This window comes from Limulus polyphemus, unplaced genomic scaffold (assembly GCF_000517525.1).
Source record: "Limulus polyphemus unplaced genomic scaffold, Limulus_polyphemus-2.1.2 Scaffold1855, whole genome shotgun sequence".
NCBI lineage: Eukaryota > Metazoa > Arthropoda > Merostomata > Xiphosura > Limulidae > Limulus > Limulus polyphemus.
Window position 1 is genome coordinate 203,890 of NW_013667465.1, and position 27,122 is coordinate 231,011.

Sequence of the window (27,122 nt, forward strand, 5' to 3'; positions counted from 1 at the left end):
GAAACTGTTTGATTTTACGTACAATTTCATTTCACATATCTGCTCCCCTCTCCAAGAAGTATGTGAGATCAACATTTTACAGTATGTTTGTAGTACAAAGGTCACTGTTAAATCAAGAGTAACGCCACTGGAAGTTTTATATTTAAACTAATATTCAGTCTACATATTAATTACTTTGTTTTTCTTATCATATCATGTAAACAAATACTAACAACACAATTATGTTTTTTATTTCAAATCAAATATATTTTTGATTTTTTCCAACATGTGCAGCAATTATGATTAATGTTCTTCAGCTGTTTAGAAAAATAATTTAACTTTTACACATTTTCATAAATTCAGTTCTAAAGTTCCTCCTTTGCTAAGGTATAAAACCTTTTGTCCCTAATTCTCCCAAAACTGATCTTTAAATTCTTATTTTTACAATTACTTTGAATTTAACTCTATTTCTGAAAAGGGTTTGGTTAGAAAGTTTTGACATCAAAAAACATTACATAAAATTACCCTTTAAATATGATTAAACTCACTATTTCAGTTTTAAGCCATATTATGTATGTGTATTGTACATTGAAGAGTATGTAATACCAACTTCTAGCATAATTGATGTGATTGAAATAACACATGCACATTTTGTCACATTTACTTAGAAGTATTTTCTTGTATTGTAAAAATATCTTTCATGACAAACTGCATAAAAATATTCCTCTAGCTTCTCTACCTTTTACGAGAAGAAACGCTTGCTCTGAATAAGTCAATCAATCAGAATATCACATTAAACTTAAAAACATTTTATAAATCAAGTTAACGTACATATTCTATGAAATGGTATTGATAATCTTTATTTTTGAGAACAAACATTTCTTCTAATAAAATATATAAAATTTATCAATACCATTTCATAGAATATGTACGTTAACTTGATTTATAGTGTTTTTAAGTTTAATGTGATATTACTACTGGTTTAATGTGATATTCCTACTGGTTTAATGTGATATTCCTACTGGTTTGTTTATTCAGAGCAAACATTTCTTGTAATGAATAAAAAAAAACACTATGAATATCATGTTAAACATAAACACACTTTATAAATCAACTTAACACACATGTTTTATTAAACAGCATTGATAACCACACTTCAAGTCATAAATTCTGAGGAATGAATTGTTTTTTACATTAAAGATCAGACATACACTTTACTACCTTTGATACCCTATATCGAGCATTGGATATTTTTGATATATTTCCATTGAAAAATATATCAGTTTATGGATCAAGATAACAAGCCATCAGAAGTCTAGTGATAAGAACATGTATAAACTGGTATGTTTTTACAGTAGGCTTAATCTTTAAAACTGAAACCTTTACATTACATTGTTAAAGAACAATTAAAATGGACACATGGCATGACTAACATATTATTAGGATATCTGTTACTTGATGCTTAACAGAAATTTGACATACAAATTAAAAATAATACCCCCTCCTTCCTTTCTTACTATTGTTATTTATAAAAGGACTGTTGTAAAATGTCCTCTTTACACCCTTAAATAATGTTTCGCTGATTAAAGTCTGGACAGTGGTCACTACTTTAGCATGAGGAAAGAAAGTTATCACTTGGTTTGATTGCTTTTGTAAAAGTGGAAAAGTCTTATTCTTCTCATAAAAGCCACCTATCACTGAGAGTAATATAGAAACTGAATGTATATTACTGTTTTTTTATTAACTTTGTCATCTTAACGATATCAATATTATTTTCATCTCTCTAGAGAGGTTGCAGATTGTAATTATTACAAAAGAATGTAACAGTGAATGCTTCCATTTAATACTTTGGCCAACATTTAGTATGTTGTTCAGTAACTCAATAACAAGAAAATTGTCACTTACTATCACTACTTCCAGGCCTGCTTCTTAACCTGATTGCCTTTATAATTTACAAGAATGACAGGTAAACAAGCATACTACACAAACTGTATACCTCAAAATTCAATCAAAACAATAATTTACCACATTTTTCCAAAGTTTTGACCACATCTCTATAGAGTGCCAAGTCTAACTTTGCAACATGTTAAATTATATGTGGAATTTATATACTCCGTGGTCTCTTCACCTTTGTTTTCTTTCATCTCTGTTACCAGGAAAATGATAACAAGTTGTCAGATTATAAATGCCACTACCATCTGTAAATTGACAAATTAGCTGAGAAATACACTTGTTTATTTATTAAATGTACAAGAAAATATATAATTTCCCAGTCATTTTAATAAATAGCATATTTATACACTAAATTCATATGTCAATTTATGAAATGTGCACAAAAAGTTACAAATGCACACTACATTTTATGTCAAATGCTTATTTTCTACAGGTACACATAAATTTATAAATCTACATAATTTATACATCTACAAGGTGATTTAATAAAACAAAGGTTATAAACTGTCATGTACATTTAAAAAATCAACAAATATATTTCTTTGAGCACTTGTGAATTTACAAATAGTACTGACATTTATAAACTAAGTATGTAGCATGTAAACTGCAAAGCTACATTTCATATCTTGTACATCTCCAATATCCTATTCATAGTATATTCAGATATATAATTTAAAAAAATCTTTTACATTTACAACTTCATCATTTTTTATATAAATAAACAATGTGCGATTTTAACAATGTTTTTGAATTATTATGATCTTATACACAACCAAGTTCAGCAACTAATCTATTAAGTATCCAAACTTCCCTCTTTGACATTATTAAATTCTTATATGTACAATTGTAATGTAACCAGTATAATGTGACCTATTACTACTACCTAATTAAACACAAACAAATTATATTTTATCTTTAACTCAAGAATCAATATTCAACACAACAGTACAATCTACTAAGTACAACTATCATATATGAATGACTAACAACAAATGAATAAGGATAATTACAATCAGCCTCATTAACAACTATAAATATTTGCCTGATGATATCATAATGCAATTTTTGAGTGCATAATAAGTTTTCTTTAAATTTAAAAAGCAATTTGTATCATCTCTCATTAGTTTTTTTCAAAACATAATAGATACGTCTACAGAAACAAGTGACAAAAGTTCAGTTTTGTTCAGTCTTGGGCTCCTTACCTTAAGAAAGACATTGAATTGTTGGGAAGGGTTACTAGAATAGTACCTGGGATGGAGGGGTTGTCATATGAGGAGAGCCTGAAATTTCTCAATTGTTTACTCTTGAAAAAAAGAAGAGTTAGGGGGAATCTGATTGAGGTGTTTACGATTGTAAAGGGAATTAATAGTGTTTATGCATCATCTTTTTTGATACTTAACAGTGAGCATAGTAGGATTAGGGGACACAAATATAAATTTTGCCAAAGTAGAAATCATCTTCAGCTAAGACAGTTTCATTTTTCTAACAGGGTGGTTGGCCTTTGGAATGGGTTGCCTTCAGATATTGTAGAAGCAGTAAATTTAAGTGAGTTTAAGAAAAAGTTTGATCAGTATATGAATGATAAGGGCTGGCTTTAAGATTTTTTTTATAAATTATTTTAATTTAGTTTAGAAGATGGACCAATAGGTTCCATGTTGTCCCAAAACATTATGTTATGTTAAACTTGTCCTTATCACCTTGGTTAACAATTTCACTTTAAAATATAAAATCAAACTTTTTTTTCGAAAAAAATTATAAAAAGAGAAACCAGAATCATCTGAGAAACAATGACAATTATGTCAACTAAGCAAACTTTAATCACGAAGTATGCATTAACTTCATAGCATTCCAATTTGAAGCATAAAACATACAAACTAAACTTTGTCATAATTGTTTTGTTTTTTTAACTTTTAGGAGATGCATTTTTCTTTTTTTTTGTAACATGTAAACTTGTTTATGATTGAACAATACAAGCATAAATACATTCATTTACGCATGTTAATAATCTTTGATTTTTTTCTTAATTCATACTTTCCATCTGGGGGAGGGGGAACATAAACTTTGAGAGAGTAACCACATGTACTTCAGAATCAAATTTTGTAAAAAAAATCTGTGTGGAAAGTTACATGTCAACAAAGTGCTGGCTAGAATCAACTTCTCACTAAAAATGACTTACTGTGAAGGAGTGTATTTTGCTAAACATATTGGTTAATCACACACATTCTGAAGCAAGTAGACACAAACTACTTTTATTACTATACATAAAACAATCTCACTTTAGAAGTGCTGACTAGGAGATCATCATCAAAGAACTTGGTTTCTATTACCACATTCCCACTGAAAAAATGAAAAATATGTTTTGAAAGGTTTATCACACAAAACCATATTAAAAGTAAAATTAGGTTAAAGCAGATACCACTAAAGTACAGACCTAACCTCTGTTATGTCAATAAGCATATGAAAAAAAACTAGTGAGTTAAAGATTTTGTGACTTTAGTGAAAGAACATGCAAAGTTAAAAAAGACAAATACATAAATAATATTGCCTGCAGGTTTTATTTAGATATAAAGATCATTTTTCTTCATAAAAAAAGATCAAATGTAATTTATAAGTTTCATGTGACCTTCTTGCAAGCAAGGTTATATTGGTTCTTCAACAAAACAGCTGCTAACATAAGTGAAAGAATGCGCAAACTTAAGAATGCTAAATAAATTAAGTGCATTGGAGCACACCCTAATGAGTGTTACAAAGTCATCTATTCAAATTATTTTAATATTTTAGCAAGGGCCAATGATGATCATAGTCTATATAAAAGGGAGCTTACTCATTCATAAACTGAGGCCAGAAATTCAGTCAGATTAGTTCAACTTGTAAACTGTTAGTTATTTACATGTCTGAATACTAATAAAGCATGACAAGCATACTGGCACGATTTAACATACAAAAAGAAGCAAAAGGTGAATTACCTCAGCTTAACCAATTCTGAAATCTGTTTCAGAATTACAGTAACTATCGAAAATGTTTAAGATAAGAAATGGTTTTGAAATAAAATTAGTTTGCTCTTATGGTTGTTACCTTAGCAAATTATTTTTGAATTATTCAATACATCAATATATATAGTATAGGCAAACATGCATAAACAAAAGATAGGCCTCCCAGCACAATTGTAATACAAATTTGGTAAAAGTAGGGCCATATTTTTTGAAGAAGGAGAGGGAAATGTTATAAAACTGAAAAATTTGTAATCAATGCCAAAAATTGTCAGAGTTCAATGGAGCAATGCAAATTTAAGCTACATTATTAATACACAAAAGAAAACTTTTCTATCATTTACTATTACCTGAACAATTGATCAGATTCAGTATACTTCACTTGCAGCCTGTGTTGTTGATTAAGCCAAGATTTTGAAAATTTGGTCTGACCATGTGGTGTTGCTATTATTTACCTCAAATCAGTGTTAACATCTATTTTCAACAAATGCTCCTTACTGCTGTGAGGTTGATTTTTATTATGTTTATATTAAAAAATATTGTTTTTTTGTTGTTCAGGTTAAACTGTCTTTTCAGTTTCGTTATGAAATATTAGCTAACTTCAGCTAGTGAATTTTAATACTAATTTTAGCAGTTAGATGAAATGACTGACTGTTGATGGCAATGAGGTTTCCATCATAATAGTTATAGTAAATAACTTTATGTAAATTAGTTTGTCACAATATGTAAACACATCGATCAGATGTTCTGTCAACAGCCATTAGTAATCACATGTTGAAATGTAATCCTCTTGTCTGATAGATAATAAAAATGAAATAGAAAAGAGTAAGAGAGCCAGATCAAGAGATCAGGGGCTTTATAGTGTGTGAATTATTTGCTTAGGTTATTGTCAGTTGTAATTAAATAATTTTAAGTGTTATTAAGTAGATTTTTTAAAATAATTTTCAAAGTTAGGATTTTATTTCTGGTTCTTTTTCCTAACTTTGTTTGTTTCAAGTTTATTTTTTCAGTGCAGGTTATTTTATGATAGATCAAAAATTCTAATGTATAATTATTCAAATAGGAGAAAGGATATATTTTTTTTCACAACTGAACCCACTAACTGTAAGCCTCTTAGATATTTAAATGCTGAAATAGCTATAATAAATATCACTAAATAACAATCATTTCTTGCTTTGAAAAATCTTGTTTGGTCAAGAATTTCTACAAAAATAGGACTTGGCTTTAAAATTTCTAAATAGAACTACTGATATGAATATTCTTAATAAGTCCTAATAAGCAAAATATACTAGAGAAGTTAAAGTTTATCAATTTGAAAGATGACAGAAGTTAAAATGTAAATAACTTAGTACTGAAATATTCTGATAATTTTAATGAAAAACCACAACTAGTCTGGTTAACAGCACTGATAGTACTACTGAAAAAGCTGTATTTAGTAGGTCATATCATTATCCCTCAGCTAAACTGGGGGATGGTCGCTTGCAACCCATGATTTTTTTCCCTTCCTTCTCACTTAACAGAATTACACGGAACTTAATAAAAGTTGTTAAAAAGTATCTAGATTTGTTCTAAAAAACAACGATAGGATTTAATTTTTCTATCATATTTTACATTGTTAAATTGCAAAAATTTTGGTGAAGGACACTGTTTTTGAAAAACCATTAAAAGTACTTACTTTCATCTTAGAATTTTTTTTGTTATTGTTGTTGTTGATCAGAAATTTACTTTTAATATATAAAATCAGTTTCAACTTGACTGATATTTACCAACATATCTATTTTGATGCTTTTATAGTATTCACCACTTGTGGCTATAAATAATAAAATCAAAGCAAAAACTGACACAGAATTATTGAAGACCTATCACAGTGTCATCAAGTGAGTCCAAGTAACCATATTTTTGTTCTTGTACAGATTAGCCAAGATTAATTTACTTACAATACATATTAAGTTCTGTTACTTATCTATGTTGTTTCAATATGATAAACTTATCAGTAATATTCAATAAATAAGAATTTGAGTCATTAGAATATTTTACCATTGCTTCCTACATTCTCTAAACCTAACTAGGCTTACTTGATACCTTGTCATACAAGAAATTTTCCATAGCTTTCAAACAAGTATAATTTAAAAATAAAACATTTTAAGGACTTAAAAGGACATCTAAACAATCTAAAAAAATTCTCAGCTCTGTGGTTTGTTCCTAACTCTTCTAAACTTCCCACCAAATTTTGTTGTTCTCTGCAGAAGCTACATCTAACCATTATCCCACAAAACTTCAAATTACTTCTTATATCACTTTATTCACTATTCAATTATGTAAATAGTTTATAAACTGCTCTACCCAGTGGTGTTTAAACTTTACCTGTAGCTATTTTCAAGGTAGAGATTCATTAGCATATTTTTTTTTTCAGACCAGATGTTGTGAGCTCATAAAAAGGTATGAACAAGACACTGCACTAATAAAATCAAAGAACAAAAATGAAAATCACATAAGAAACAAAACATTCTCAAGGGATGATAGTTTCTTTGCAAACATACAACTATGCTTTGAGATGGACAGAAAAATAAAATAAGACATTGTCATTTTTGTTGCTTACAACAAGGCTTTTCACAGCTTGCACAGAAATGTAAAGTTGATTTTTTTTTCCATTTTTCTTAGCAAATTACAATAAATAAAAGTTACAAAATACCAATTCTAAAATATTTTTAATACAAATTTTTGAAATAAGAGTTAGAATTGTTGTTTCTACTTCATTCTTGAAATCTGATATGTAAGTTTGCACTCAACAACTTAAATGTGGTCACCAGTCCATATAGGGTTAAGGAAAAACTAAATCATATGCTTAACAATGGTTTAATTGAACCATCACATTCACAATGAATATTGCCATTAATCATAGTAAAAAATAGAATGATGATTTTAGATGTTGTTTGAACAACAGAAAACTGAATACAGGAACAGTAACAGATAGATTTCTATTATCAGTTATTACACTATTAATTATATCTAAAGGTAAAAAGTTAAAAGTAAAGAAGTTTTAAAAACTACCATACAAATATTACTACTATTAAGTAATATAGTAACAATAATTAACATGAGCAAATAATGGGGGGGGGGGCATTTACATTGTTGTGTGAATTACTTGCTTAGGATTATTTATCATTATTATTATTATTTGTCAAACAAATTTTTTTGTGATAACTTCTGAAGTTAGGTTTTACTTTATGGATCTTTTTTCTTTGTTTGTGATGTATTTATATTCTTTTATAAAGGTTATTCTTTGACATTAAAAGCTTTTGAACTTTTAGGTCTGGCCCCAGCATTATTTTTGGATTATGAGTATATTCTGTTTTTTTTTAAGGTTTTTATGAATATTTGTTTTATTAAGAAACCTCATAGTAATGTTTCAACTGTTCCTAGCTAAAATAAAAGGTTTGTTATACTTCTTGCCTTATGTTTGTAAGCAAGCAATGAGGAAATACATTGTTTCATGTCCTTCAACTTAAATGTAAGTGATACTTATGAAGTTACATTTCCTATTACATATTATTATAAAGAACAATTAAATAGAAAGAATCCGACAGATACTTCCACTGGGATAATGGAATGTAATAAAGATTTCCCTCCTTCAATACCTCCAATCTAAAATTTTTCGATCACAGCTTGATCAAACAATGCCAACAAAACATCAGTGCTGTAAAATCTGATATAATTATCAATTAACACCTTTAATTTAAACTAAGAAATATGGCTAATGTTCAAAAGGTTGAGCATTTATGTAAAAATAGTAGGGCCACTGAGAGGCCTGAAGAGAGAACAAAGGATGCAAACTATTAAGAAAAACCACATGGCAGAAAACCAGAATATAACCAGGTAAATTACTGTTACACAAGAGAGGTGTTGTCTTCTAATTAATAAGGTTTAATGTCCTACAAAGTTTGTCTCTCCATTAAATGTACTTCTTATTTTAATTACAAGTACATTTCTTTTAACAACGGAGTAAGTTTTTAAATTTCTGAAAGAAAGAAAACTGCTGCAACTTTGAGCATTCCAAATTTTTCAGCCTGCTTTTAAGTTAATCTTAAATAAAATAAACTTCACTTTTGAAACTGCAACTTGGTTTGGATGTGATATGTAAGAAAAATATGTCTATATTTACTTGCATTGTTCCAAAAACATATGAAAAGAAGGTTTCTGACAGTAAATGGTTACCTACTTCAACACATTGGCTGGCATCATCTGGGACTCAGGAGCTGCCTCAATCAATGACTGCCAAGTGTTCGTGGAGTTAGGAATCACAAAACCAAATTCAAAGAACCACTCTGTTGAAGATATGTAGAAAAGAAAGATTGTTATATATATATATTACTAATGAACATAAAATAAATGGAAGAAAAACTTTACGCTCAATAATATTCAGTATCAAAAACTGGACTGTACATTTATTCACAAAATCATGCAAACGACAATAGAAGTATTATTAAAACTTGCATTTTTAAACATAAATACAATATTATCTGATATTCTCTTTAACTGATCTATAATCTAAAGCAGTGCTTCCCAAACTGTGTGCCACAAAATTTTTATAATTATTAAGTAATTTTTATTTAGTAATGTAAATCTGTTATCAACTTCATAAGTTGTTCAAATTGAAAATTTGATTTATTTTCTCCTTAACACATAGTATAACAGTCATTTCTACCTGTCTTAGTCAGGAGAGTACTACTAGGCCTGCCATACGGACTTATTCACATGTGCTGCACAAAGTTTGGGACATTAAAAATGTGCTGTGAGCTGAAAAAGTTTGGGAAGCATTGAGCTAAAGAATTATAATCACATTTTCTGAATTAAAAATACTGAAAACTAAATCTGAAATAAAACAGACGTTCTTTGGGTACCCTTACATGCCCTATTCTTAATAATAAATAATATTACAATTTTCTGTTGTTAACTGCACTTTCCATAATTATAATGAAGAAAAAAAACTGAAAAAAATTATCAGTCAAACTCATTTCTGAATTTGATAATTTAAGTACTTATTTCTATAAAACTAAATTGATTAAAATAAAAATAAAAAAGCCATAAGTCTTATGAAGAACTTCTCACAATTTTGTTGATACTGTACTTGACCTTCCCAAACAGAAGTGTGTGAGCCCATGTCATTAAATATTGATATTTATCACTGAGTAGATTGGAATTAAGAGCACCAAAAAACTATGCTGCTACTGCTACATCTATATTACATTTGTAAAAATAATAAAGTATTTTTATAACATTCATTGTTCTCATGTGTGTTAAGTTCAACACCACAATATATCACAGATGTTAATAACCTGTTTCTGATATTTTCTCACAAAAACTTGTTATTTTCTGTTAACTGAGCAACATATTTTGAAAATTTAATTATGAATGCAAGTTTACTTTATGTATTCAGTATTTTTGGTTGTTATTTACATGATTAAATTATTCAGAACCCAAGTGCTACTTTGGCCATACTTAAAATCATCTTGGTGTATAAATATTAAAATATAACAATAACATATGCATTTTCAACACAAAAATTAAAATAGTTGTTCTAACAGAAGATGTTTTAGCTAAAGAGCCACCTAAATAAGGTTATGTTTTCATTATCTTATGTGTATGTATGTGTTTTAAAAATTTGACAAGTAGTGAATTGCTGTTTAACAGCGAATAGCTTTGTGTTTGCCCAAAATTATGTCACATGCGTGAGACATTTGTGTATACACTTTTAATTTGATTCACAGTTAGAGTATTTTAATTTGAAAGATATAATTTATAAAAGAAAAGTTACCGAAAAAGCAGAAATTCCCATCCTATTGATTCCACACTGCTAAGAATGGGTATAAGTGGATAACAATTACTGAAACAGATAAAAGACTAGAGTAATAAAATACCACAACTGTGAATGTCAATAACAAAGTAGTCTGTGCATGTTACTAATAAATTTATTTCAGTGAAATCTCAGTTAGTGAAACACATGTTATCCATATGTAGATAGAACAATGATAGGAGGTTGATCAGTAGTTCTAATATATAAAAATTATGAAAGTGAATCATTTGTTTTTATTGCATATACACATTATGATTGCTTTGTTTTTTTTGTAAATAACAGTCTTTAGAGCAAAATAGTTAAAACACGAAGGTCAAAATAAAAGTCAACTTCATAATTATTATAAAATAAATCCTGCTTTAGTCTATGTATTACTTTTTAAAATATTTTTGGTTTCACTGTATAATTTATTATAAAATAAATCCTGCTTTAATGTATGTATTATTATTTTTTTATCTAATAGTTTTGGTTTCACTGTTTAAAATGCGGGTGATAACTGTAAAATACATGTGTAGCAACAGTTAACTTCCTTTATTTGGTGAAATGTAGCTAGCAAATTTTAATTTAGCTACTCAAGTTCATAATAACTAGCTAATGAGTTTTGGGGGCAAGACAAGACAATGCCTTATTATCAATCTTGTGAAGTTTATCATAAAATGCAGTAGTAACAAGTGGGAAGTTAAATAATTCAACCTGATAGGTGTCCACCACAATGCTCTAGTGCAGTGTTTCCTAACCTTTTTTACTGCAGCACACTCTTCAGCACACAATGTGTGCTCATGCCCCCTTCTAATAAACTTTTAATACAAGTAACAAAAGTGGCACCAAAAGAGACATGCTCAACAAATGGGCAAGAAACATTGGGGTAGGCATTGCTTGTCACAAACACACCCACACAATGATTATTGCTCAAACATGTTGAAAGAAAAACTCCTATTTCTTATGGTTTAATTTTTACAAATTTAACTTTAAAACCCTCAAAACTTTTCTGTCTACTCCCCTGCCACCCTGAATTTTAAAAATGCCCACTAGATTGGGAAACACTGCTCTAGTGTATACTGTATTGTGCAATAAGAAAATGCATATTCATGGCATGCAACTCTGTACCTTTCAGTTGAATTGCCTACTGCTTTCCTGTATGCAAACATGTTTTCTGTATATTTCTTCCCACCTATATTGCTACACAGCATCTCTTGATCAGTGTGAAACAAAACTATATCTTCTAAACCACTTCTTGAGGATAAGCATAATTTGTCATACAATTTCTAAAACAGTTATTTCTAATTGTTTTTCAACTTAGAGAAACCTTCACATTAATGTCAAAGGTATTTAATCTGTTTTTCTTAAACAAAAATCACAAAAAAGATGATTTTCTGTAGTAATTAAGTAATATATCTAAATTAGTAAATTCAGAACAAAACTATGAAGTTTCTTTTTGAATATCTACTTACAGCACCGAAATAATATCAGACTAAGATAAACTAAAATAAATAGATACAGAGACTGTAAGGGATTAGAGTAATAAAAAATAATATTCAACTGACTTCTTAAATTCCAAATACTTCTCTGTTGGAGTAACTCTTTTTTTCATACCATATCTACTAACAGTTGATTTGATTGTTACAGATAAAGTAACGAGACAGTGGTTAGTTCCAACATATGAATATTAATCTTTTTTTTTTCAATTTTTAACTCACCTTCAAGGCAGCGACCTTTGAAAAGAACTTTTTGCTCTAGACGAAATTTTTCCATTGTCTCAACTGAATAAAAATTTATCTCACTTCTTAAATTCCAAATACTTCTCTGTTGGAGTAACTCTTTTTTTCATACCATATCTACTAACAGTTGATTTGATTGTTACAGATAAAGTAACGAGACAGTGGTTAGTTCCAACATATGAATATTAATCTTTTTTTTTGAATTTTTAACTCACCTTCAAGGCAGCGGCCTTTGAAAAGAACTTTTTGCTCTAGACGAAATTTTTCCATTGTCTCAACTGAAGAAAAATTTATCTCACGCGAGACAGCTCGACATTTCAGAATCTTTTTAGGAACCCTTGCTGCAAAAACCATTTAAGGAAAATTGTATTTATTTATATTATATGTAAATGATTTATCATAATTTAAAAAAATCTTAAAGATTATTACAAGTACAATAATTATAGATGGAAAGTTAAAAAAAAAGAACTTTTCCCAAACAAAAATTTACCACCTTAAAACTATTTTCAGAAAAGCTGTATTATTACTACTAAAGTCAATCAAATTGAGTTTATTTACATTTTTTAGGTATGCTAACACATTCTCAAACTTCACACTCTTGGCAAATGCTGACCTTAACTGTCAAAGTTTGACTATCACACAAATAAATGCTGCTTTACTGTCAAGTTTGCTATCACACAAATAAATGCTGCCTTACTGTCAAGTTTGCTATCACACAAATAAATGCTGCCTTACTGTCAAGTTTGCTATCACACAAATAAATGTGATAGCCTATTTTACCGATTCTAACAATAGACCATAATCAGACAAATGTTATGATTTAAGCTTTGAGTGATTTAATAACATAAACATGCAATAAGTTAACATAATTTTCTATACTACCTGCACAAAGAAAATTAGATAATTCTAATTGAATGCAAGGATGAAATATTAAGAGGCCTATAAAAGCACTAGAGAACTGGTTAGAAAAGATGTTAAGAAACCAAAAAAGGGCATATGAGAAACATTTGATGAAAAGTACTAAACCTAATAGTGAATTTGTTTAGCAGTTAAGCACAAAGTTGCACAATGGGTTATCTGTGCTGTACCCACCACAGGTAATGAAACCAGTTTTTAGCATTATGAGTCTGCAGACTTACCACTGTGCCCCTAACAATGAATGTCAGAATAAAAGTTGGGCCTTTAAAAACTGAGAATGGAAGAGTTTTGGTTGATGATTACAAGATAGCCAAGCATCTAAATGCTTTTTCTCATCACTTTGTACTAGAGAAGATGTAAGTGGATTCCATAATTTGATCTTCAGAAATATTTTCTGATATCCTTGAAAAAGGTCAGGATGAAGCCAGAACTGGTAAGATTGAATATTAGAAAAATGAAAGAAGGTAAGTCACTTGGGCCAGATAATATTTATCCTTCAATAATTCTAGGCTGATGACTTTAATTTTTAATTAACCTATTAAAAGTTACAAGATGTAGAAAGATTGGGCATATCAATTTTTAGAGGTGGGGATAGACAGTCCTACTTCAGTAAATGGGAAGTTACTACTCTATAATGAAAGGAGTTCTTCAAGAATATTTAGACAAGTTTCATATTATCACAGATAGTCAGCATAGATTCAAAAAGGTATGACCATGTCTTATAATTTGCTATCTCTGAATTGTTACATTCGATCTAGACAAAGATAATGCAGTGAACTTTTACATTATAGAATTAAAATGAATGTCAAACAGGCACTTACCTCTGAAATACTCTAGGCCTTTCCTTGTTGAGTTTGCTCTCATGTTATCAACAGGTATGTGACTCAAAATTCTGAATGTCCTTTATGCTCTGCAAAGCATGCATCACTTACCCATAATTATGTATTCTGCCACCTTCCACGTGATTTACTGAACATGTGGCAGGAAATCTTAAGCTCTGCTTTACTACCATAATTCAGATTTTTTTTTAAATTGCAGTTGTGATGAAAAACCACACATAGCCTGGTTGTGGAAAGGTGGGTATGTCAGAGATAAGTACCTGTTTGAAATTCATTTTAGTTGTAAAAATGTAAAATTCACATCAGATAGTCTTACCACTGAAATACTGTAGGCCAGGATACCCATGTTGAAAAAAGAAGCAAGAACCAGTGAGAATAAAAGTGATAAACAAAGAGTTATATAAGTCACAAGGCAGGAATATAATAATCTAGACTATAACAGAGATGTAGTCAAGCAGAGTTATAGTAAAATCCAGAAACCAGAGAGAATCAAAGAAATGGATTTGATGGAGGATGAGTGGAGTGGATCAGCCTTACATAAAGACACTCAAAAATATGTCGTGCTTCTTATCAGGGTACCTCTTTGCCCTTTAAACCCTTCAGTTAATTAAAAAAAAAAAAGGCTCAGTTAGGGTGATTATGTTCTACTGTAGCTGTGGAGCCAATAATAAAAAAAAGAAGTGGTGGTGGCATAAACAGGTAGGGATGAGGCACAACAACTTAAAGACAGAGCAATGAAGACATCACAAATACAATGGAACAATAATAAAAACACAGCTGACCCCCATCCTGTCTGAAGCTGAGACATTTACTGAGAATGGTTATCTTGCCTTAGATATCTCTTAACGTCATACAAGGCTGTACATGTGGAGTTGATAAAAATACCTGACAAGGAATTATTGGCCACCAGAAGGCACTCTATTTTCATTTCAAGAGGGAAAAACCTGACATAGAGCCCCAGTGCAGAAGTTGGAATTGTGTCTATGACAAATGCAGAGGTTAATGAACATGCAAGAGTCTTAATTGGATGAATCCAGACAAGATACAGTACAGAATCTCCTAAGAAGAAGAAAAAAAAAAAAGACATTTTTTTTTCTCTAAATATTTAACAATCTCAGATACTCTTGTGATGGGTAATAGAGTTTTGCACAAGACAGAAATACATGGGTTACTATACACAATAAACAAGCAATAAATAGAAAATAATTCACCTGCTATGGGTTCCTTTTGGCTTGGAGAATAACCACTGGTGGCAAACAGAATCTTAAAGCTGAAGAGGCAGCAGTATTACAAAAGTAAAATTGAAAAACGTTTTTGTATTTATGCACATTTTGGCTTGTAAGATGTTCTCTAAAACCAAAGACATTGGCAAATGACAAATTTGACAAGGTATAATCTAAAATTTTTTGCAAAGGTGTTCGGGTACATTTCAATAGATAAGACACAAGACAAATCGGTAACGTGGATGGACCAAGAATCATCATAAGAATGTCAGTAAGGGTAGATAACACAACTGAAGAAAAATAGCAATTACCTTCTCTCACAGCCCAAGTATTTGGTAGGAAAAACCCTATCAGGATATAAGTATAGAACCTTCATAAAAGAAAAAACAAAGAGTTCAAGAAGCATAAATGGTGAAATGTCTAATCACCTCTGACCTGAAGTGAGCAACAGAAAAATATGTCTTTAAGGAAGGATGGTACAGTGAACAAGTTTATAAAGGTTCAAAGGGAGTAGAAGCAAACTCAAATCCCACTAAGAATATGGTCTAGGTACTCATGGATAAAGTAAGCTGAAATCTCAAACAAGAGATCTTGAAAGAGTGGGGATGAAAGAAAGGAAAATGACTTCTTTGATAACCAAGGGTGGTAGACAAGACAGCTCTTTAGTCTGAAACAGAAAAGCAGACGAGCCACAATCATAAAATAAGTACATAAAAATGAGGCAATCTGTTAAAGATAGAAAAAAACAAGAAAATTAATTTTGACAGCACCAACTCCTGAAGATAAACTAATCAGATTGATATATGGCCAGTGATGCAAGAATGACTACAAGAATGTGAACATTTGACCTATAAGAGATGAGAAGACAGCCTTGAAGCTGGAAAGATGGATATCCAAGGCTGGCAGAGAAGATGTTTCCAAAGTAATAACAGACTAGAATTCCCTTGAGATAGACAACATAGTAATGGAACCATGGTTTAGCAGGCTAGCAATAAGGAGAACTTGAGAATTTTAGAAACTGATAATTCCATTAAAGACTGGCCCAAGGAAGATGATAAAGAAGAGAATATACATAGAAAAAAAGTTTCTCCCAAGATTGACTCAGAAACTGGGGATTCATGACAGTGGAAGAAGATGACTGATTGTAGTAGCAAATGCATCAATCATAGGATGACTTAGCTGATGGCACAACCACTGAAATGCCTACTCTGTTGGAAGAAGCTGTTGATTTCTGTGAGAACCTTAATAACACCTGGTATATTACAAGCTTAGAGATAATGTATATGTGATGTCAATGTAATCAAAGACCTAAAGAGACTACAGCAAAATGAAAGCCGTGAGAATGAGTTCCACCTTGATTGTTGATATACACCAGTACAGTATAATTTTCTGTGTAAAGTGAAATAGTGGTGGAGTAAAAAAAAGCAGTACCTCTTAAAATTCCCAAAGCTCTAAACACTGACGAGAAAGTGATTGGTGAGGAGACTAAAGACCTGAAAGATGGCATTCCCTCAATACAGCACCCCAACCTTTGAGAAAGTAATTTGGGAAAAGATGCAGATTTGGATAAGTTGGATGAAAAGAAGATCCTCCAACTCTCAACCAAGCCAAACTTGAAGGTAATTGAAAGTAGCAGGAGAAAGGCAAATTATCTGAGTCAACAACTGAAATGACAATTGAGTAAAAATTAGCAAACCATCCATATAATGATTAAACTCAATACTGAGATGTGTCGAGAAGACCAGCAAATGGTCTGACTGTACCTTTGAATGTTCTGATGATCGAGATGGGAAAGATCAATGAAGTACTTTTTCAATAACCCCTACTTGTGAAAGACTGGAAACTTCCTGATCCAAAATTTGAATTCAAACTGTTTTCAACAGAAGAAGAAAAAACTGGATGGTATAAAAGTGAAGAAAGAGGAGGATGAAATTGAATAAAATATCCAATCTGAAGGATCTGAGGAACCAAAAGGTTTCACACATGAACACAAGATCTCAGATGGCCTACCTGAAAAAATACAAGGAGAGGCTGCTCAGAAAGGAAGAAAATCAATGTTTGGGTTGAGAAGATCCACCCCACTTGCTTCTGTGTTTTACAAATTGAGAGGAGCAAAAAGGAAATGCAGAACTAGAAGGCTGAAAAATAGCAGAGGAAAATGCGGGTAATGCAAGAGGATAGCTGTTACTAACTAAATGTTGAAAAGTAAGACAAAGATTTGAAGTAATGCATGAAGCTACAGCCCTAATTAGCTCCTGCTAACAAACTTCTCCTGAATGTGAAACTAATTTGGAAGAAATATTGACAAAAACAAAAGAGTACAAGAAATATTAGTAGGGAGGTGGGTCTTTGTTAAAATATGTTTATGAGCTAATAAATAAAAAAGAACAAGCAAGTCACCTGGTAACTGAGACTAAATCAGTGGGTACTGCAGAAAGAAAAACATGTTGAACATTTATTTGCTCCTGAGAAAAATAATAGATTACAGCTAATAACTGAACAACAAAAAACAAACAAACTGTAAATTAAGCATAATTACTGAGTGAAGGTAAAAATACCGACGATAAGACAGGATGAAAGACAACTTGGATATCCCCCCCAAAAAAAAAACACAATCTAATCTAGCTTAAAGGCCAGATGAATGAGAAATACGAGACAAATGAAGTCTTTGCAAATTGCCTTTGTTTCTAAAAGCTTGAGCCATAACCTGAAAATGAGAGAGATATGATTCCAAAAATAATGTTAGAACTTAAAGGTGTAGCAGAAATTAGTTCAATATTTCAAATGTTATATACCTAAGAAAAACAGGCAAATAATTTTAGAAGAATCTTTATCGGGACTTGAGCTGGTTGGTAAATCTTGCTCCTTAGACAAAGGTCAAAAAGCCTGTTCAAACTAACTTGTTTGTTCTTGGAGAGAAGGAAAAAAAAGAGAGAGCGATGACCCATCAAATTGGTGTCCGTAAGGCCTTGATGCTCACCACAGAGGACCCAGCACGATTGGTTTAAATACTTTGGTCGAAAAAGGTTGCTGATGCAACTACAGGAACTATCTGCAAGACAGGGTAACACTGCTGAAATAAAGATTTAAAAGAATCAGAAAGATTTCTAATTTTTAAAAGAAACATTAGGAGGTAAATTGAGTGAAGCAGTTATTGAAGTGTTAGCTGCAGAAGTTACGTGAACTTCAAAATCCATCATGGATTTAACCAGCATGACTGTCAATAAGAAAATCAAAATTATGGCAGGAAAGTGGAGAATTATGGATAAGTAACTCATGCTCTGGAATACATAAAGGACATTCAGAATTTTTGAGTTACATCTTTGTTGATACCATGAGAGCTCACTTAACAAGAAAAGGCCTGCAGTATTTCAGAGGTAAGAATGACAATGTGATTTGAACTGGTGTATCTGGACTTCCAAAAAGCTTTCGATAAAATTTCACATAAAACATTTCTTAGGAAGATTGCATCTGTTGGGGCAGGATATAAGCTAGTTAAATGGTATGAGAAGGTTGCTATTAATAGGACAAAATAACAGCTGGTAAAGCTCCATTTATTAAAATCATTTTGACACTCCTGCTAATTGGATCAGAGCATGTGAAATAGATTTCAAGATGGAAATATTTAAAACTGGATACTAGGGAAGGAGCAAATAGAGTTCTGGGTTTTCTTAATAGGAATTTAAGAGCAAGAGGCTTTTTCTATCTTTGTGAAAAATTGGTAGAGTTTCATTTGAAGTATTGCCTGTAAGTTTGGTCTCCTTACAACAGTAATAATATTAACATGATGGAAAGTACTACAGAAACAGATTATTAAGAAGGTACAAAGTTTATGAGACATGAGTAAATGATTAGAGTTTTTCTAAAGTGCACATGTGGGACAATCACAAATAGTCTAATTTAGGTATTCAAAGTATTTATGGGTTTGGGCAATATTCCTGTGACTGGTCTAATTGAATGGGATGAAAAAGTTGGAAATATGAACTTCAATGGTAAGGGTAATACACTCACGTCTTAAAGCTCAGATACAAATTATTTCCCAGTTAGAATTATAACTTTGTTGAATGTTTTGCTTGCTGAACTGCTTGAATGCGTTAATAATTTGTTGGATGTTACATAAAATTGTGAAATTTGATTTGTTTTTTTTATATTTTTGTTTGTTGTTATGGTAAGGAGTGGTGTCAATAGACCAAATACCATCTGTTATCTTGCTTTTTCATATGTAATTACACTGTTATGTCTATCAAGCACTCAATTTATTTAATAGCTTACCTTCATGTTCAACATCTGGTTTAGATCTGAAAAAAAAAAGGGAAAAAGGAATTTATTTACAATTCTTTACTTCTGTAAGTTTTATATGCTTAAATATTTGGGCATATCACAGTTGGACATATAGGCATAGTAACAGGTAAAATAATCATGTTAATTGCTACAAGGCCCACAGAAAATTACGCATGTGTTACATAAATGGGAAAATAATAATATAGAAATGATGTGCTAAAATAAATTTTAGCAGAAATAAAAAATAAAAATAGTTCAACCAGGTCTCTATCTTCATGGTCAGTATTTTTCAAACAGGCTAACTAGTATGTAATAAGAACTGTAAGAATACCGTAGTAAGTGCACATCAACAATGTGTTTCAAAAATCATAATACATCATCTGTAACTACAGCAGTGAGATACAAACAAAATTACAACACTTCATACATCATCTGTAACTACAGCAATGAGATACAAACAAAATTAAAACACTTCATACATCATCTGTAACTACAGCAGTGAGATACAAACAAAATTACAACGCTTCAGAAAAACATATAACTACTTTTCTCATAATATAACATATTTAGAGAGAGCAGTTAATTTTTGAAGTGTTGAAGTCTTACTAAAAAAATGTGAAGATAAAAGACTAACTCAGTTATTACTTTATCATTAATTGATCCACCTTATGAATTTAAAACAAAAGATTTGGCAAAATTTTATAAAATACTTTCCAAATATTTTTACAAAACTTGGCTATGCAGTCAGCTCTACAAAAAGGAACCATGCAAGTATCTACCGTAAAAGACTTCACTTACTTGCTGATTGTTCAGCACTGATACTTATGATCAAGTCTCTCAGGTGTGTGCACAGCCTGCATGATGTTTTTAATCATCCCATAGACAGCTGCAAGTGCAGAAAGCTCAGTTTCAAAATTGAAAATGATGAAGAGAAGTAACTACAAAGTTTAATGGCTTAAGAAAGCCTAAGAATGCTGAAGATTCTGTCCCTCAACCAAGAACAGGCTGCTGAAAAAACTGACGACTTCAAAGTAGCATTGATGTCTTTACCAAGTAGCATGAATAAAATTTCAAGTAATGCATTACTGAACTATAATCATTTCAGTTATCACATCTTTTAATGTTTGAAAATAATTTTTGATTTTATGTGATTAAGAAACAGAGGGAAGGGTGACCAGACAAAGGAAGCTAAAGTAGGTGTGCAAATATGGAAGAAGAGTTAATAAGTGTAAAATCTTGTCTTAAGGCCTTTCCCATCATTGCAATGCCACTGTCTCTTATAATATTATATGTGAATCATAACTATATATATGTATACCACCAAAATATCATTGATAAGAAGCTGTACAAAAGGTTCATTAAGTAGTAAGTCATAATGCCGTGTCTGTTCCAAAGGTTGGTGGCTGTGACTCTCCATCTCTCCTGAGATGAATCACTTCTAATGTTAAAAATGCAGTCATTATCTTGCAGTTGTTTAATCACTTATTTTGTCTTCCCTTTACTCTCTTGCCTTCTACATATTTTATTACTTTCCATCAACATGCCTACTTCTATATTTTATACCACTCACAATAGTTCCCTGTCCTGTCCACATGACCTAAACACTGCTTTATTAGTCTTCCTTTAAGTCCACTTTACCAAAATCATCCTTCTTCTGATGCCAACAAACAGTCTGACATGACTTTGCCAACTGTCCAAGTCTCACCACATATAACGGAGATGACCACACACAGATTAGTGGATAGGGTCTCATAGATGTCATAATATCATACTATGTGAAAACTTCATCACCTGACCTACAGAAATAAACACAACTATCACTGAAGAGCAAGGTGAAGTGAGATTCATCTAACCACATCACATGCCCATCAGAAGATCAGGTTCTTTATGATTGGATTATCGGAGAAGATAGGATGTCATGATGGGATTTGAGATGAGTGACGCATATTGCATACCTCCAATGAATACTCATATCATGAAGTTCTTTAAACACCATTGCATTGGCACTGTTTGTTCACAACTGGATTTCACAATTTCAGTCAAAACAGTTGGTCCATCTTATCTTTTTCTTTGAAATGCTGCAAGGATGATGACAGTCCTGATCAATAATCACCTTTTTTCCTGTTCAGGTTTCCTCATCTGACTGGCTTTCTGGTTTAATTTCCAGGCAACTTCAAGACTGCTGCACCTCCAGCCTAACCCTTATAATTAGCTCTCTATCAAAATTTTATAAATCTGCTACTTTTACCATATTTATCATATTTCACCTGTTTTATACTGTTAAGTCAAATGTTAGGGATACAGAAATACCATGTGTTGCGTAGATCTGATTTTTTCTGTCATGAACATTTGTAATGTTTTAGTCATTGGTTTCTGCAAGTTTGGGTAAATAGTGTACCTTACATAATTGAAACAAAAATTAAAATAACTCACAGATCCTCAGTTCCCTGCCACAAGACCTTTCCTGTGTCTGCATCTCTAAGGTTCATCCAGTTTCTGAAATTTGTGTTAAGGTATTTTCACACAAAGAATAATATTCTACTACATAGAAGCTGCTCTGAGTAGACAATATAAATGAGCAATACATGGCACTAACACTGATTTAAATGCACATACTTTAAATTTTTCTAACATACATGTAATAGATGACTTTAATATGACAATATAGTTTATTGCATAAAACCATAAATCAAATATACATTGTTAAAATTAAGATACACTAACTATATATATATAATTACCCAACTAGTTTCAACCTACAGAGTTTGTCATTATCAAGGGAAACACTAACTGAAAGAAAAACAAAAAAGAATGGCTGCAAGTAAAATAACCACATTGGCTCACAGAGGGTATAGAGCTAATATTAAAGAAAATCATCACAACTTTAAATAGTTTAAATTGACTACAATGATGGGAAACTCAGAGGATTATAGAAGATTATGAGAATTGCAAGGAATCACTTAGTTTGCCCAGTGTACACCAATTTACATAATTTGTCTACATGGTCTTTCCCTTAGTTCAGTATCTCCAATAAGCCTGTAAGTTGGTTTAACCTGATTACTTTTTAACAATAAAACCTATTTTGTTTGAGATCTCCAGGTGGTAAGGTAACATTATATTTTTTATCTTTTCCATTTTTCTCCCTTTGTCAGTTACCACTTGGATAATTTCTAATCTTGAAAAAACGTGTTTATTCAATTAGCTTCAAATACTCTACACGTAGATAGAGCAGTTATTTGAAATAATTTCATTTTGTATACCTTTTTGTTCTCAACAATCATTCAACACATGCCAAACTAATGTTTAATAAACACCAATCTTCTCCTCTTCTAGTTGATATTTTTAGAAATGATTTTGAAGACAAACTGTTTGCCAAATCAGACAACAAACCAGATTTTTTATATATGCTACATGATGACACTTTCACTGTAATACCGAAGGATGAGTATTAGCTGAAGAAATTCCATAATCGGTTAAACTGTTAATCCTGATATATAGTATTCTTTTGAAAATGAAAAAACTACTCTGATACCTTTCCAGGACATGTAGATTACACACATAATCTAAATTATAATCACAGACCAAAAAGTATGAATATTTTCACCACAGAAGGTTGAATCACACTTTTTCTCAGAAGACTGGTGTTTGTATAAGATTAAAACATAATACTATCAATATAATATTAAAAGATCAAATGGAGTCTCTAAAAATAGAAATAGGCTTATAAACAATGAAATGGGTGTAGATCTCAATACAATACAATATTTTTTTTGTAATGCATCCATAATGTAATGAGAGTTACAGTACAAATATGTTTAGTAGTGGTTGTGACTGTGTTAGTGTTACCCTTGTTAATGACATATTTGGTGTGTCAAAACTAATTGGGCATTTTATATAGTTATTGTGTACCAATTTTAAAGATGTATATTCTGCTTAAAAGCTGTTTTATATTTACTTATTAACCTTGAGCACAAGATACTCTTGAAATTTCATATATTTAATACTACTTAATGTCACTATATGAACAAATAATGAATGAAATGTATGGTATCAAGTTATTATATCTTAAACAAAAACATTATCACATGTCATAACAAAAAGTGCTTTACAAAAATACACAAATAAAACATTCAAAGTTAATGAGTTAACATATAATAACATAAAACTTAAAGCAACAGTAAAATGGCAACTGAGTTCTAAGTGGATTACACAAACAAGTTTCAAGAACTCATGGAACTTAACATAAAATCATACTTTTAAGAAAAAATATATAGCACTTCATAGAATCATTGACTTTCACAGGTGAACAAGACTTTAAAGTTGTCAGTTACCAACAATTTGCCCTATCTTCTCAAATAACTTTCTCTCACAAGCCAGAAGATAATCATCAATATCAATATGAACAAGAACAGAAAACATTCATACCTTGAATAAAAGCAAAATAACATCTTTGAACATCCAAATTACATTAACTCTTAAAAAATACTAAGCTATCAATACTAAAAAATACATTTGGATCAAAGAAGTAAAACTTAACTTGTCTAAAAATGTCCCTTTAGGCTCTTATAAAGTAACATAACTAAACAGAGTGATTAGAATAGTAATAATGAAGTTGAAAATATACTCTGAGTATGTCAATAACATAAATGTACAAATACTCAGTACAATCTTGGTGCAAACTCATAAATTCTTAGTAACTTGAAAATGCTGATAAAGGGTGAATTTAGATATTTACTTTTTCTCAGGGTTGAGCATATGGGGACAGTCTTGAAAGACTAGAGAGTTCCTTGTTATTCATGATATGTTACAAAGGTGAAAAAGTCTAAAACATCAATATAGTACAATACTCAGCAGTTTACTGAGCATTATAATTATAGCCAAAATGCTGTTTCAAGCTATAGTGTAAAAATCACTCCCAGGGTCACTTATACCCACACTGGTCATCTATGTTGACACTGGGCATGAAAGCCAAAGCATGAAAATTGTTAAATTTTAAACAGCATTCAACACTTGCGATTTAGTGTGAAGAATGTCCATCATTTCTTCTCCCCCCAATGAACGTAACAAAAAGCTCAAACTTTCAAAACTTTTTCACTGAATGCTTCAGTTTTGTTTGTAAAAAATTCTTATTAAAATGCATATTAAGATACTCTGCCCATCATCACTCATTACATATTTCTCGCCTAAACCCTTGGTGGTAAGCGGAAAGATTGAGAGATTAAAAATAGACAAAGCATCAAGGCTAGACAAGGTTTCACCCTCAGGGTTTTAAAGAAGATCAAACATGCAAGCCTCTCTCTTTCTTTTATTTTTGGTAGATCAGTAGAGAATGGGTAGATGACTGAGAATTAGTTATTAACTCAAATCCAGCTCTGATCATTTAAACATTTATCAAGTCTTCCCTTGAACTTACTTAAATTTACTGCATCCAGCTAAAGGCAACCTATTCCAAAGGCCAACCACCCTGTTAGGAAGGTAAAACTATCTCAAGTTAAAATTAATCCTACCCTGCCAAAATGTATATTTGAGTCTCCTTGTCTTATTATTCTCATCATCAAATATTTTATGTTACATTTGAATTAAAAGAGGGTAAGAACAGGTGCCCTGGAAATTACAGTTCAGTTAGTCATGTAGTAGGAAAAATTCTAGTCTGATAAAAAGTGCTTTAAAAACACTTTAGTGAAATATGATATCATAAATAAAGCCAAAAGAATTCATGAATGGGAAATCTTCCTTTACCAATCTGTTAACCTTTTTGATGACATTACTTGTTATCTCTATAAAGGTGTGGACTTGGTGTGCCAAGAATTTCAATATTTAGCCACACAAAAGATTATCTATGAAAATCACATCATTAGGGGTTGGAATATGGTTGGTTTATTGGATTGTATAGTAGTTGTATGGGAGAAGACAAGAGGTTGTTATTAAAGGAGTCCTCTAAAACTGGACCTTTGTTACTCATGGGGTGCCTCAAAGGTCAGTGCCTTTGTTTTTCTCATTCACATTAAAGATATTCATAGGGGCATATATAGCAAATTAGTAAAGTTTGCTAATCAAATTAAACTCTTGAGTATTTCTTGCTCTATTGAAGATGATAAGGTGTTACAGAATGACTTAGATCAATTGATAATTTAGACAAATATTTGACCCAAATGATCTTCCAATTATATTAAGTGTACAATAATATATTTGTATTATCAAAATTTGGATCACACATTTAATACACTGATGGGAACACAATAGTGTGACTGAAGAAAGGAACCTTGGCATAGTGGTCAATAAGTCACTCAACACACTGAAGCAGTGCTCTGTTGTTAGCAGTAAATCTAATACAATTTTAGCATGTATTTATAGACATACTAGTTAAAAGTCCAAAGAGTTAATTATTTTTCTATATAAATCACTTGTAATAATATGTACATTGTACAGTCATGATCTACTTATATAAGGCAACATACTGATGTATTGATAAAAGTTCAGAGGGCTACTAGAATGATTCCAGGGATGAAATGATTCTCTTACAAGGATAGGTTAAGATCTCTTATTTTCTGTTGAGAAAAGAAGGATAAGATGTGACCTTAAGACTATCTTGCTGGTTCACCAGTTGTTACAATTGATGACTAAAGTTAATTAAGTAAAAATATATAATAATAAATCATTGATCTTGAAATAAATAAATAATTATAATTTCACTATTTTAAAAGAAATATTAATAAAAAATATTTTTCAAAAACATTTAAAAACTGGTTCTGTAACTGTAATATGCAAGGGGAAGCATACAAATAAAACAACTTGCAAATAAGCTGTATATTACACTATGAAAACAAAATGATAATTTTTTTTTCCAGGAACAAGTTCGTTTTAATAAATAATTGAATTAATTTCAAACTTGTCGTGCTTTAGTCGTCGTGTATAGTCCATGTAGTTGATTTAAAATTAAATAATCAGGCAAACACATAATTATAAAAATCATGCCATGTGTCAACACTGATGCTCGACGTAATGCATGAATTCGATTTGTATTAAATGCTACAACATGAAATTTATGCTCAAATTAGATCTAAAAATAATTTTAATTTGTAAAACTAAAAGAATACAGTTTGAAACCCTTCAAAATATCTTCTGCTTTGGCTGGCAGTGGCATCTTCTCTAACTTACTAACCGAGCAAGAACTTAAGACTTGAAAGTTAAACGCGAAATGACTGATAAGATAATTTTGAAGACAAATATATTATTATGTTTTTGTAAACTTTGATGATATTACGTAAATTCTTACACTAAACCCTTAAAAGGTCTTTAGATAGTTTTAAATATGTTATTAACCTCTCACGGAAGACGTTTAATGTTTATTGTTGTTACTCCTGAAT

The 27,122-nt window shown here is 30.8% G+C and overlaps 1 protein-coding gene across 3 annotated transcripts; it reads right to left on the reverse strand.

Moving 5' to 3' along the window:
• Nucleotides 1–3,621: 3,621 nt before the first annotated feature.
• On the reverse strand, nucleotides 3,622–27,122 carry LOC106465169 (retinal rod rhodopsin-sensitive cGMP 3',5'-cyclic phosphodiesterase subunit delta). Of its 3 annotated transcripts, none has more exons than XM_022393007.1 (7): nucleotides 26,853–27,122; nucleotides 22,189–22,251; nucleotides 19,747–19,772; nucleotides 12,757–12,835; nucleotides 12,474–12,520; nucleotides 9,142–9,247; nucleotides 3,622–4,269 (listed from the first exon to the last, which is right to left on the reverse strand). In XM_022393007.1, the coding sequence occupies exons 1-7, from the start codon at nucleotides 26,897–26,899 to the stop codon at nucleotides 4,188–4,190; spliced, it is 450 nt and encodes a 149-aa protein (XP_022248715.1). In that variant the 5' UTR covers nucleotides 26,900–27,122; the 3' UTR covers nucleotides 3,622–4,187. The 3 variants fall into 3 exon arrangements, with proteins under 3 accessions (XP_022248715.1, XP_022248716.1, XP_013780825.1); XM_022393008.1 differs by having other exon boundaries at nucleotides 27,079–27,109; XM_013925371.2 differs by lacking the exon at nucleotides 12,474–12,520 and having other exon boundaries at nucleotides 12,710–12,835.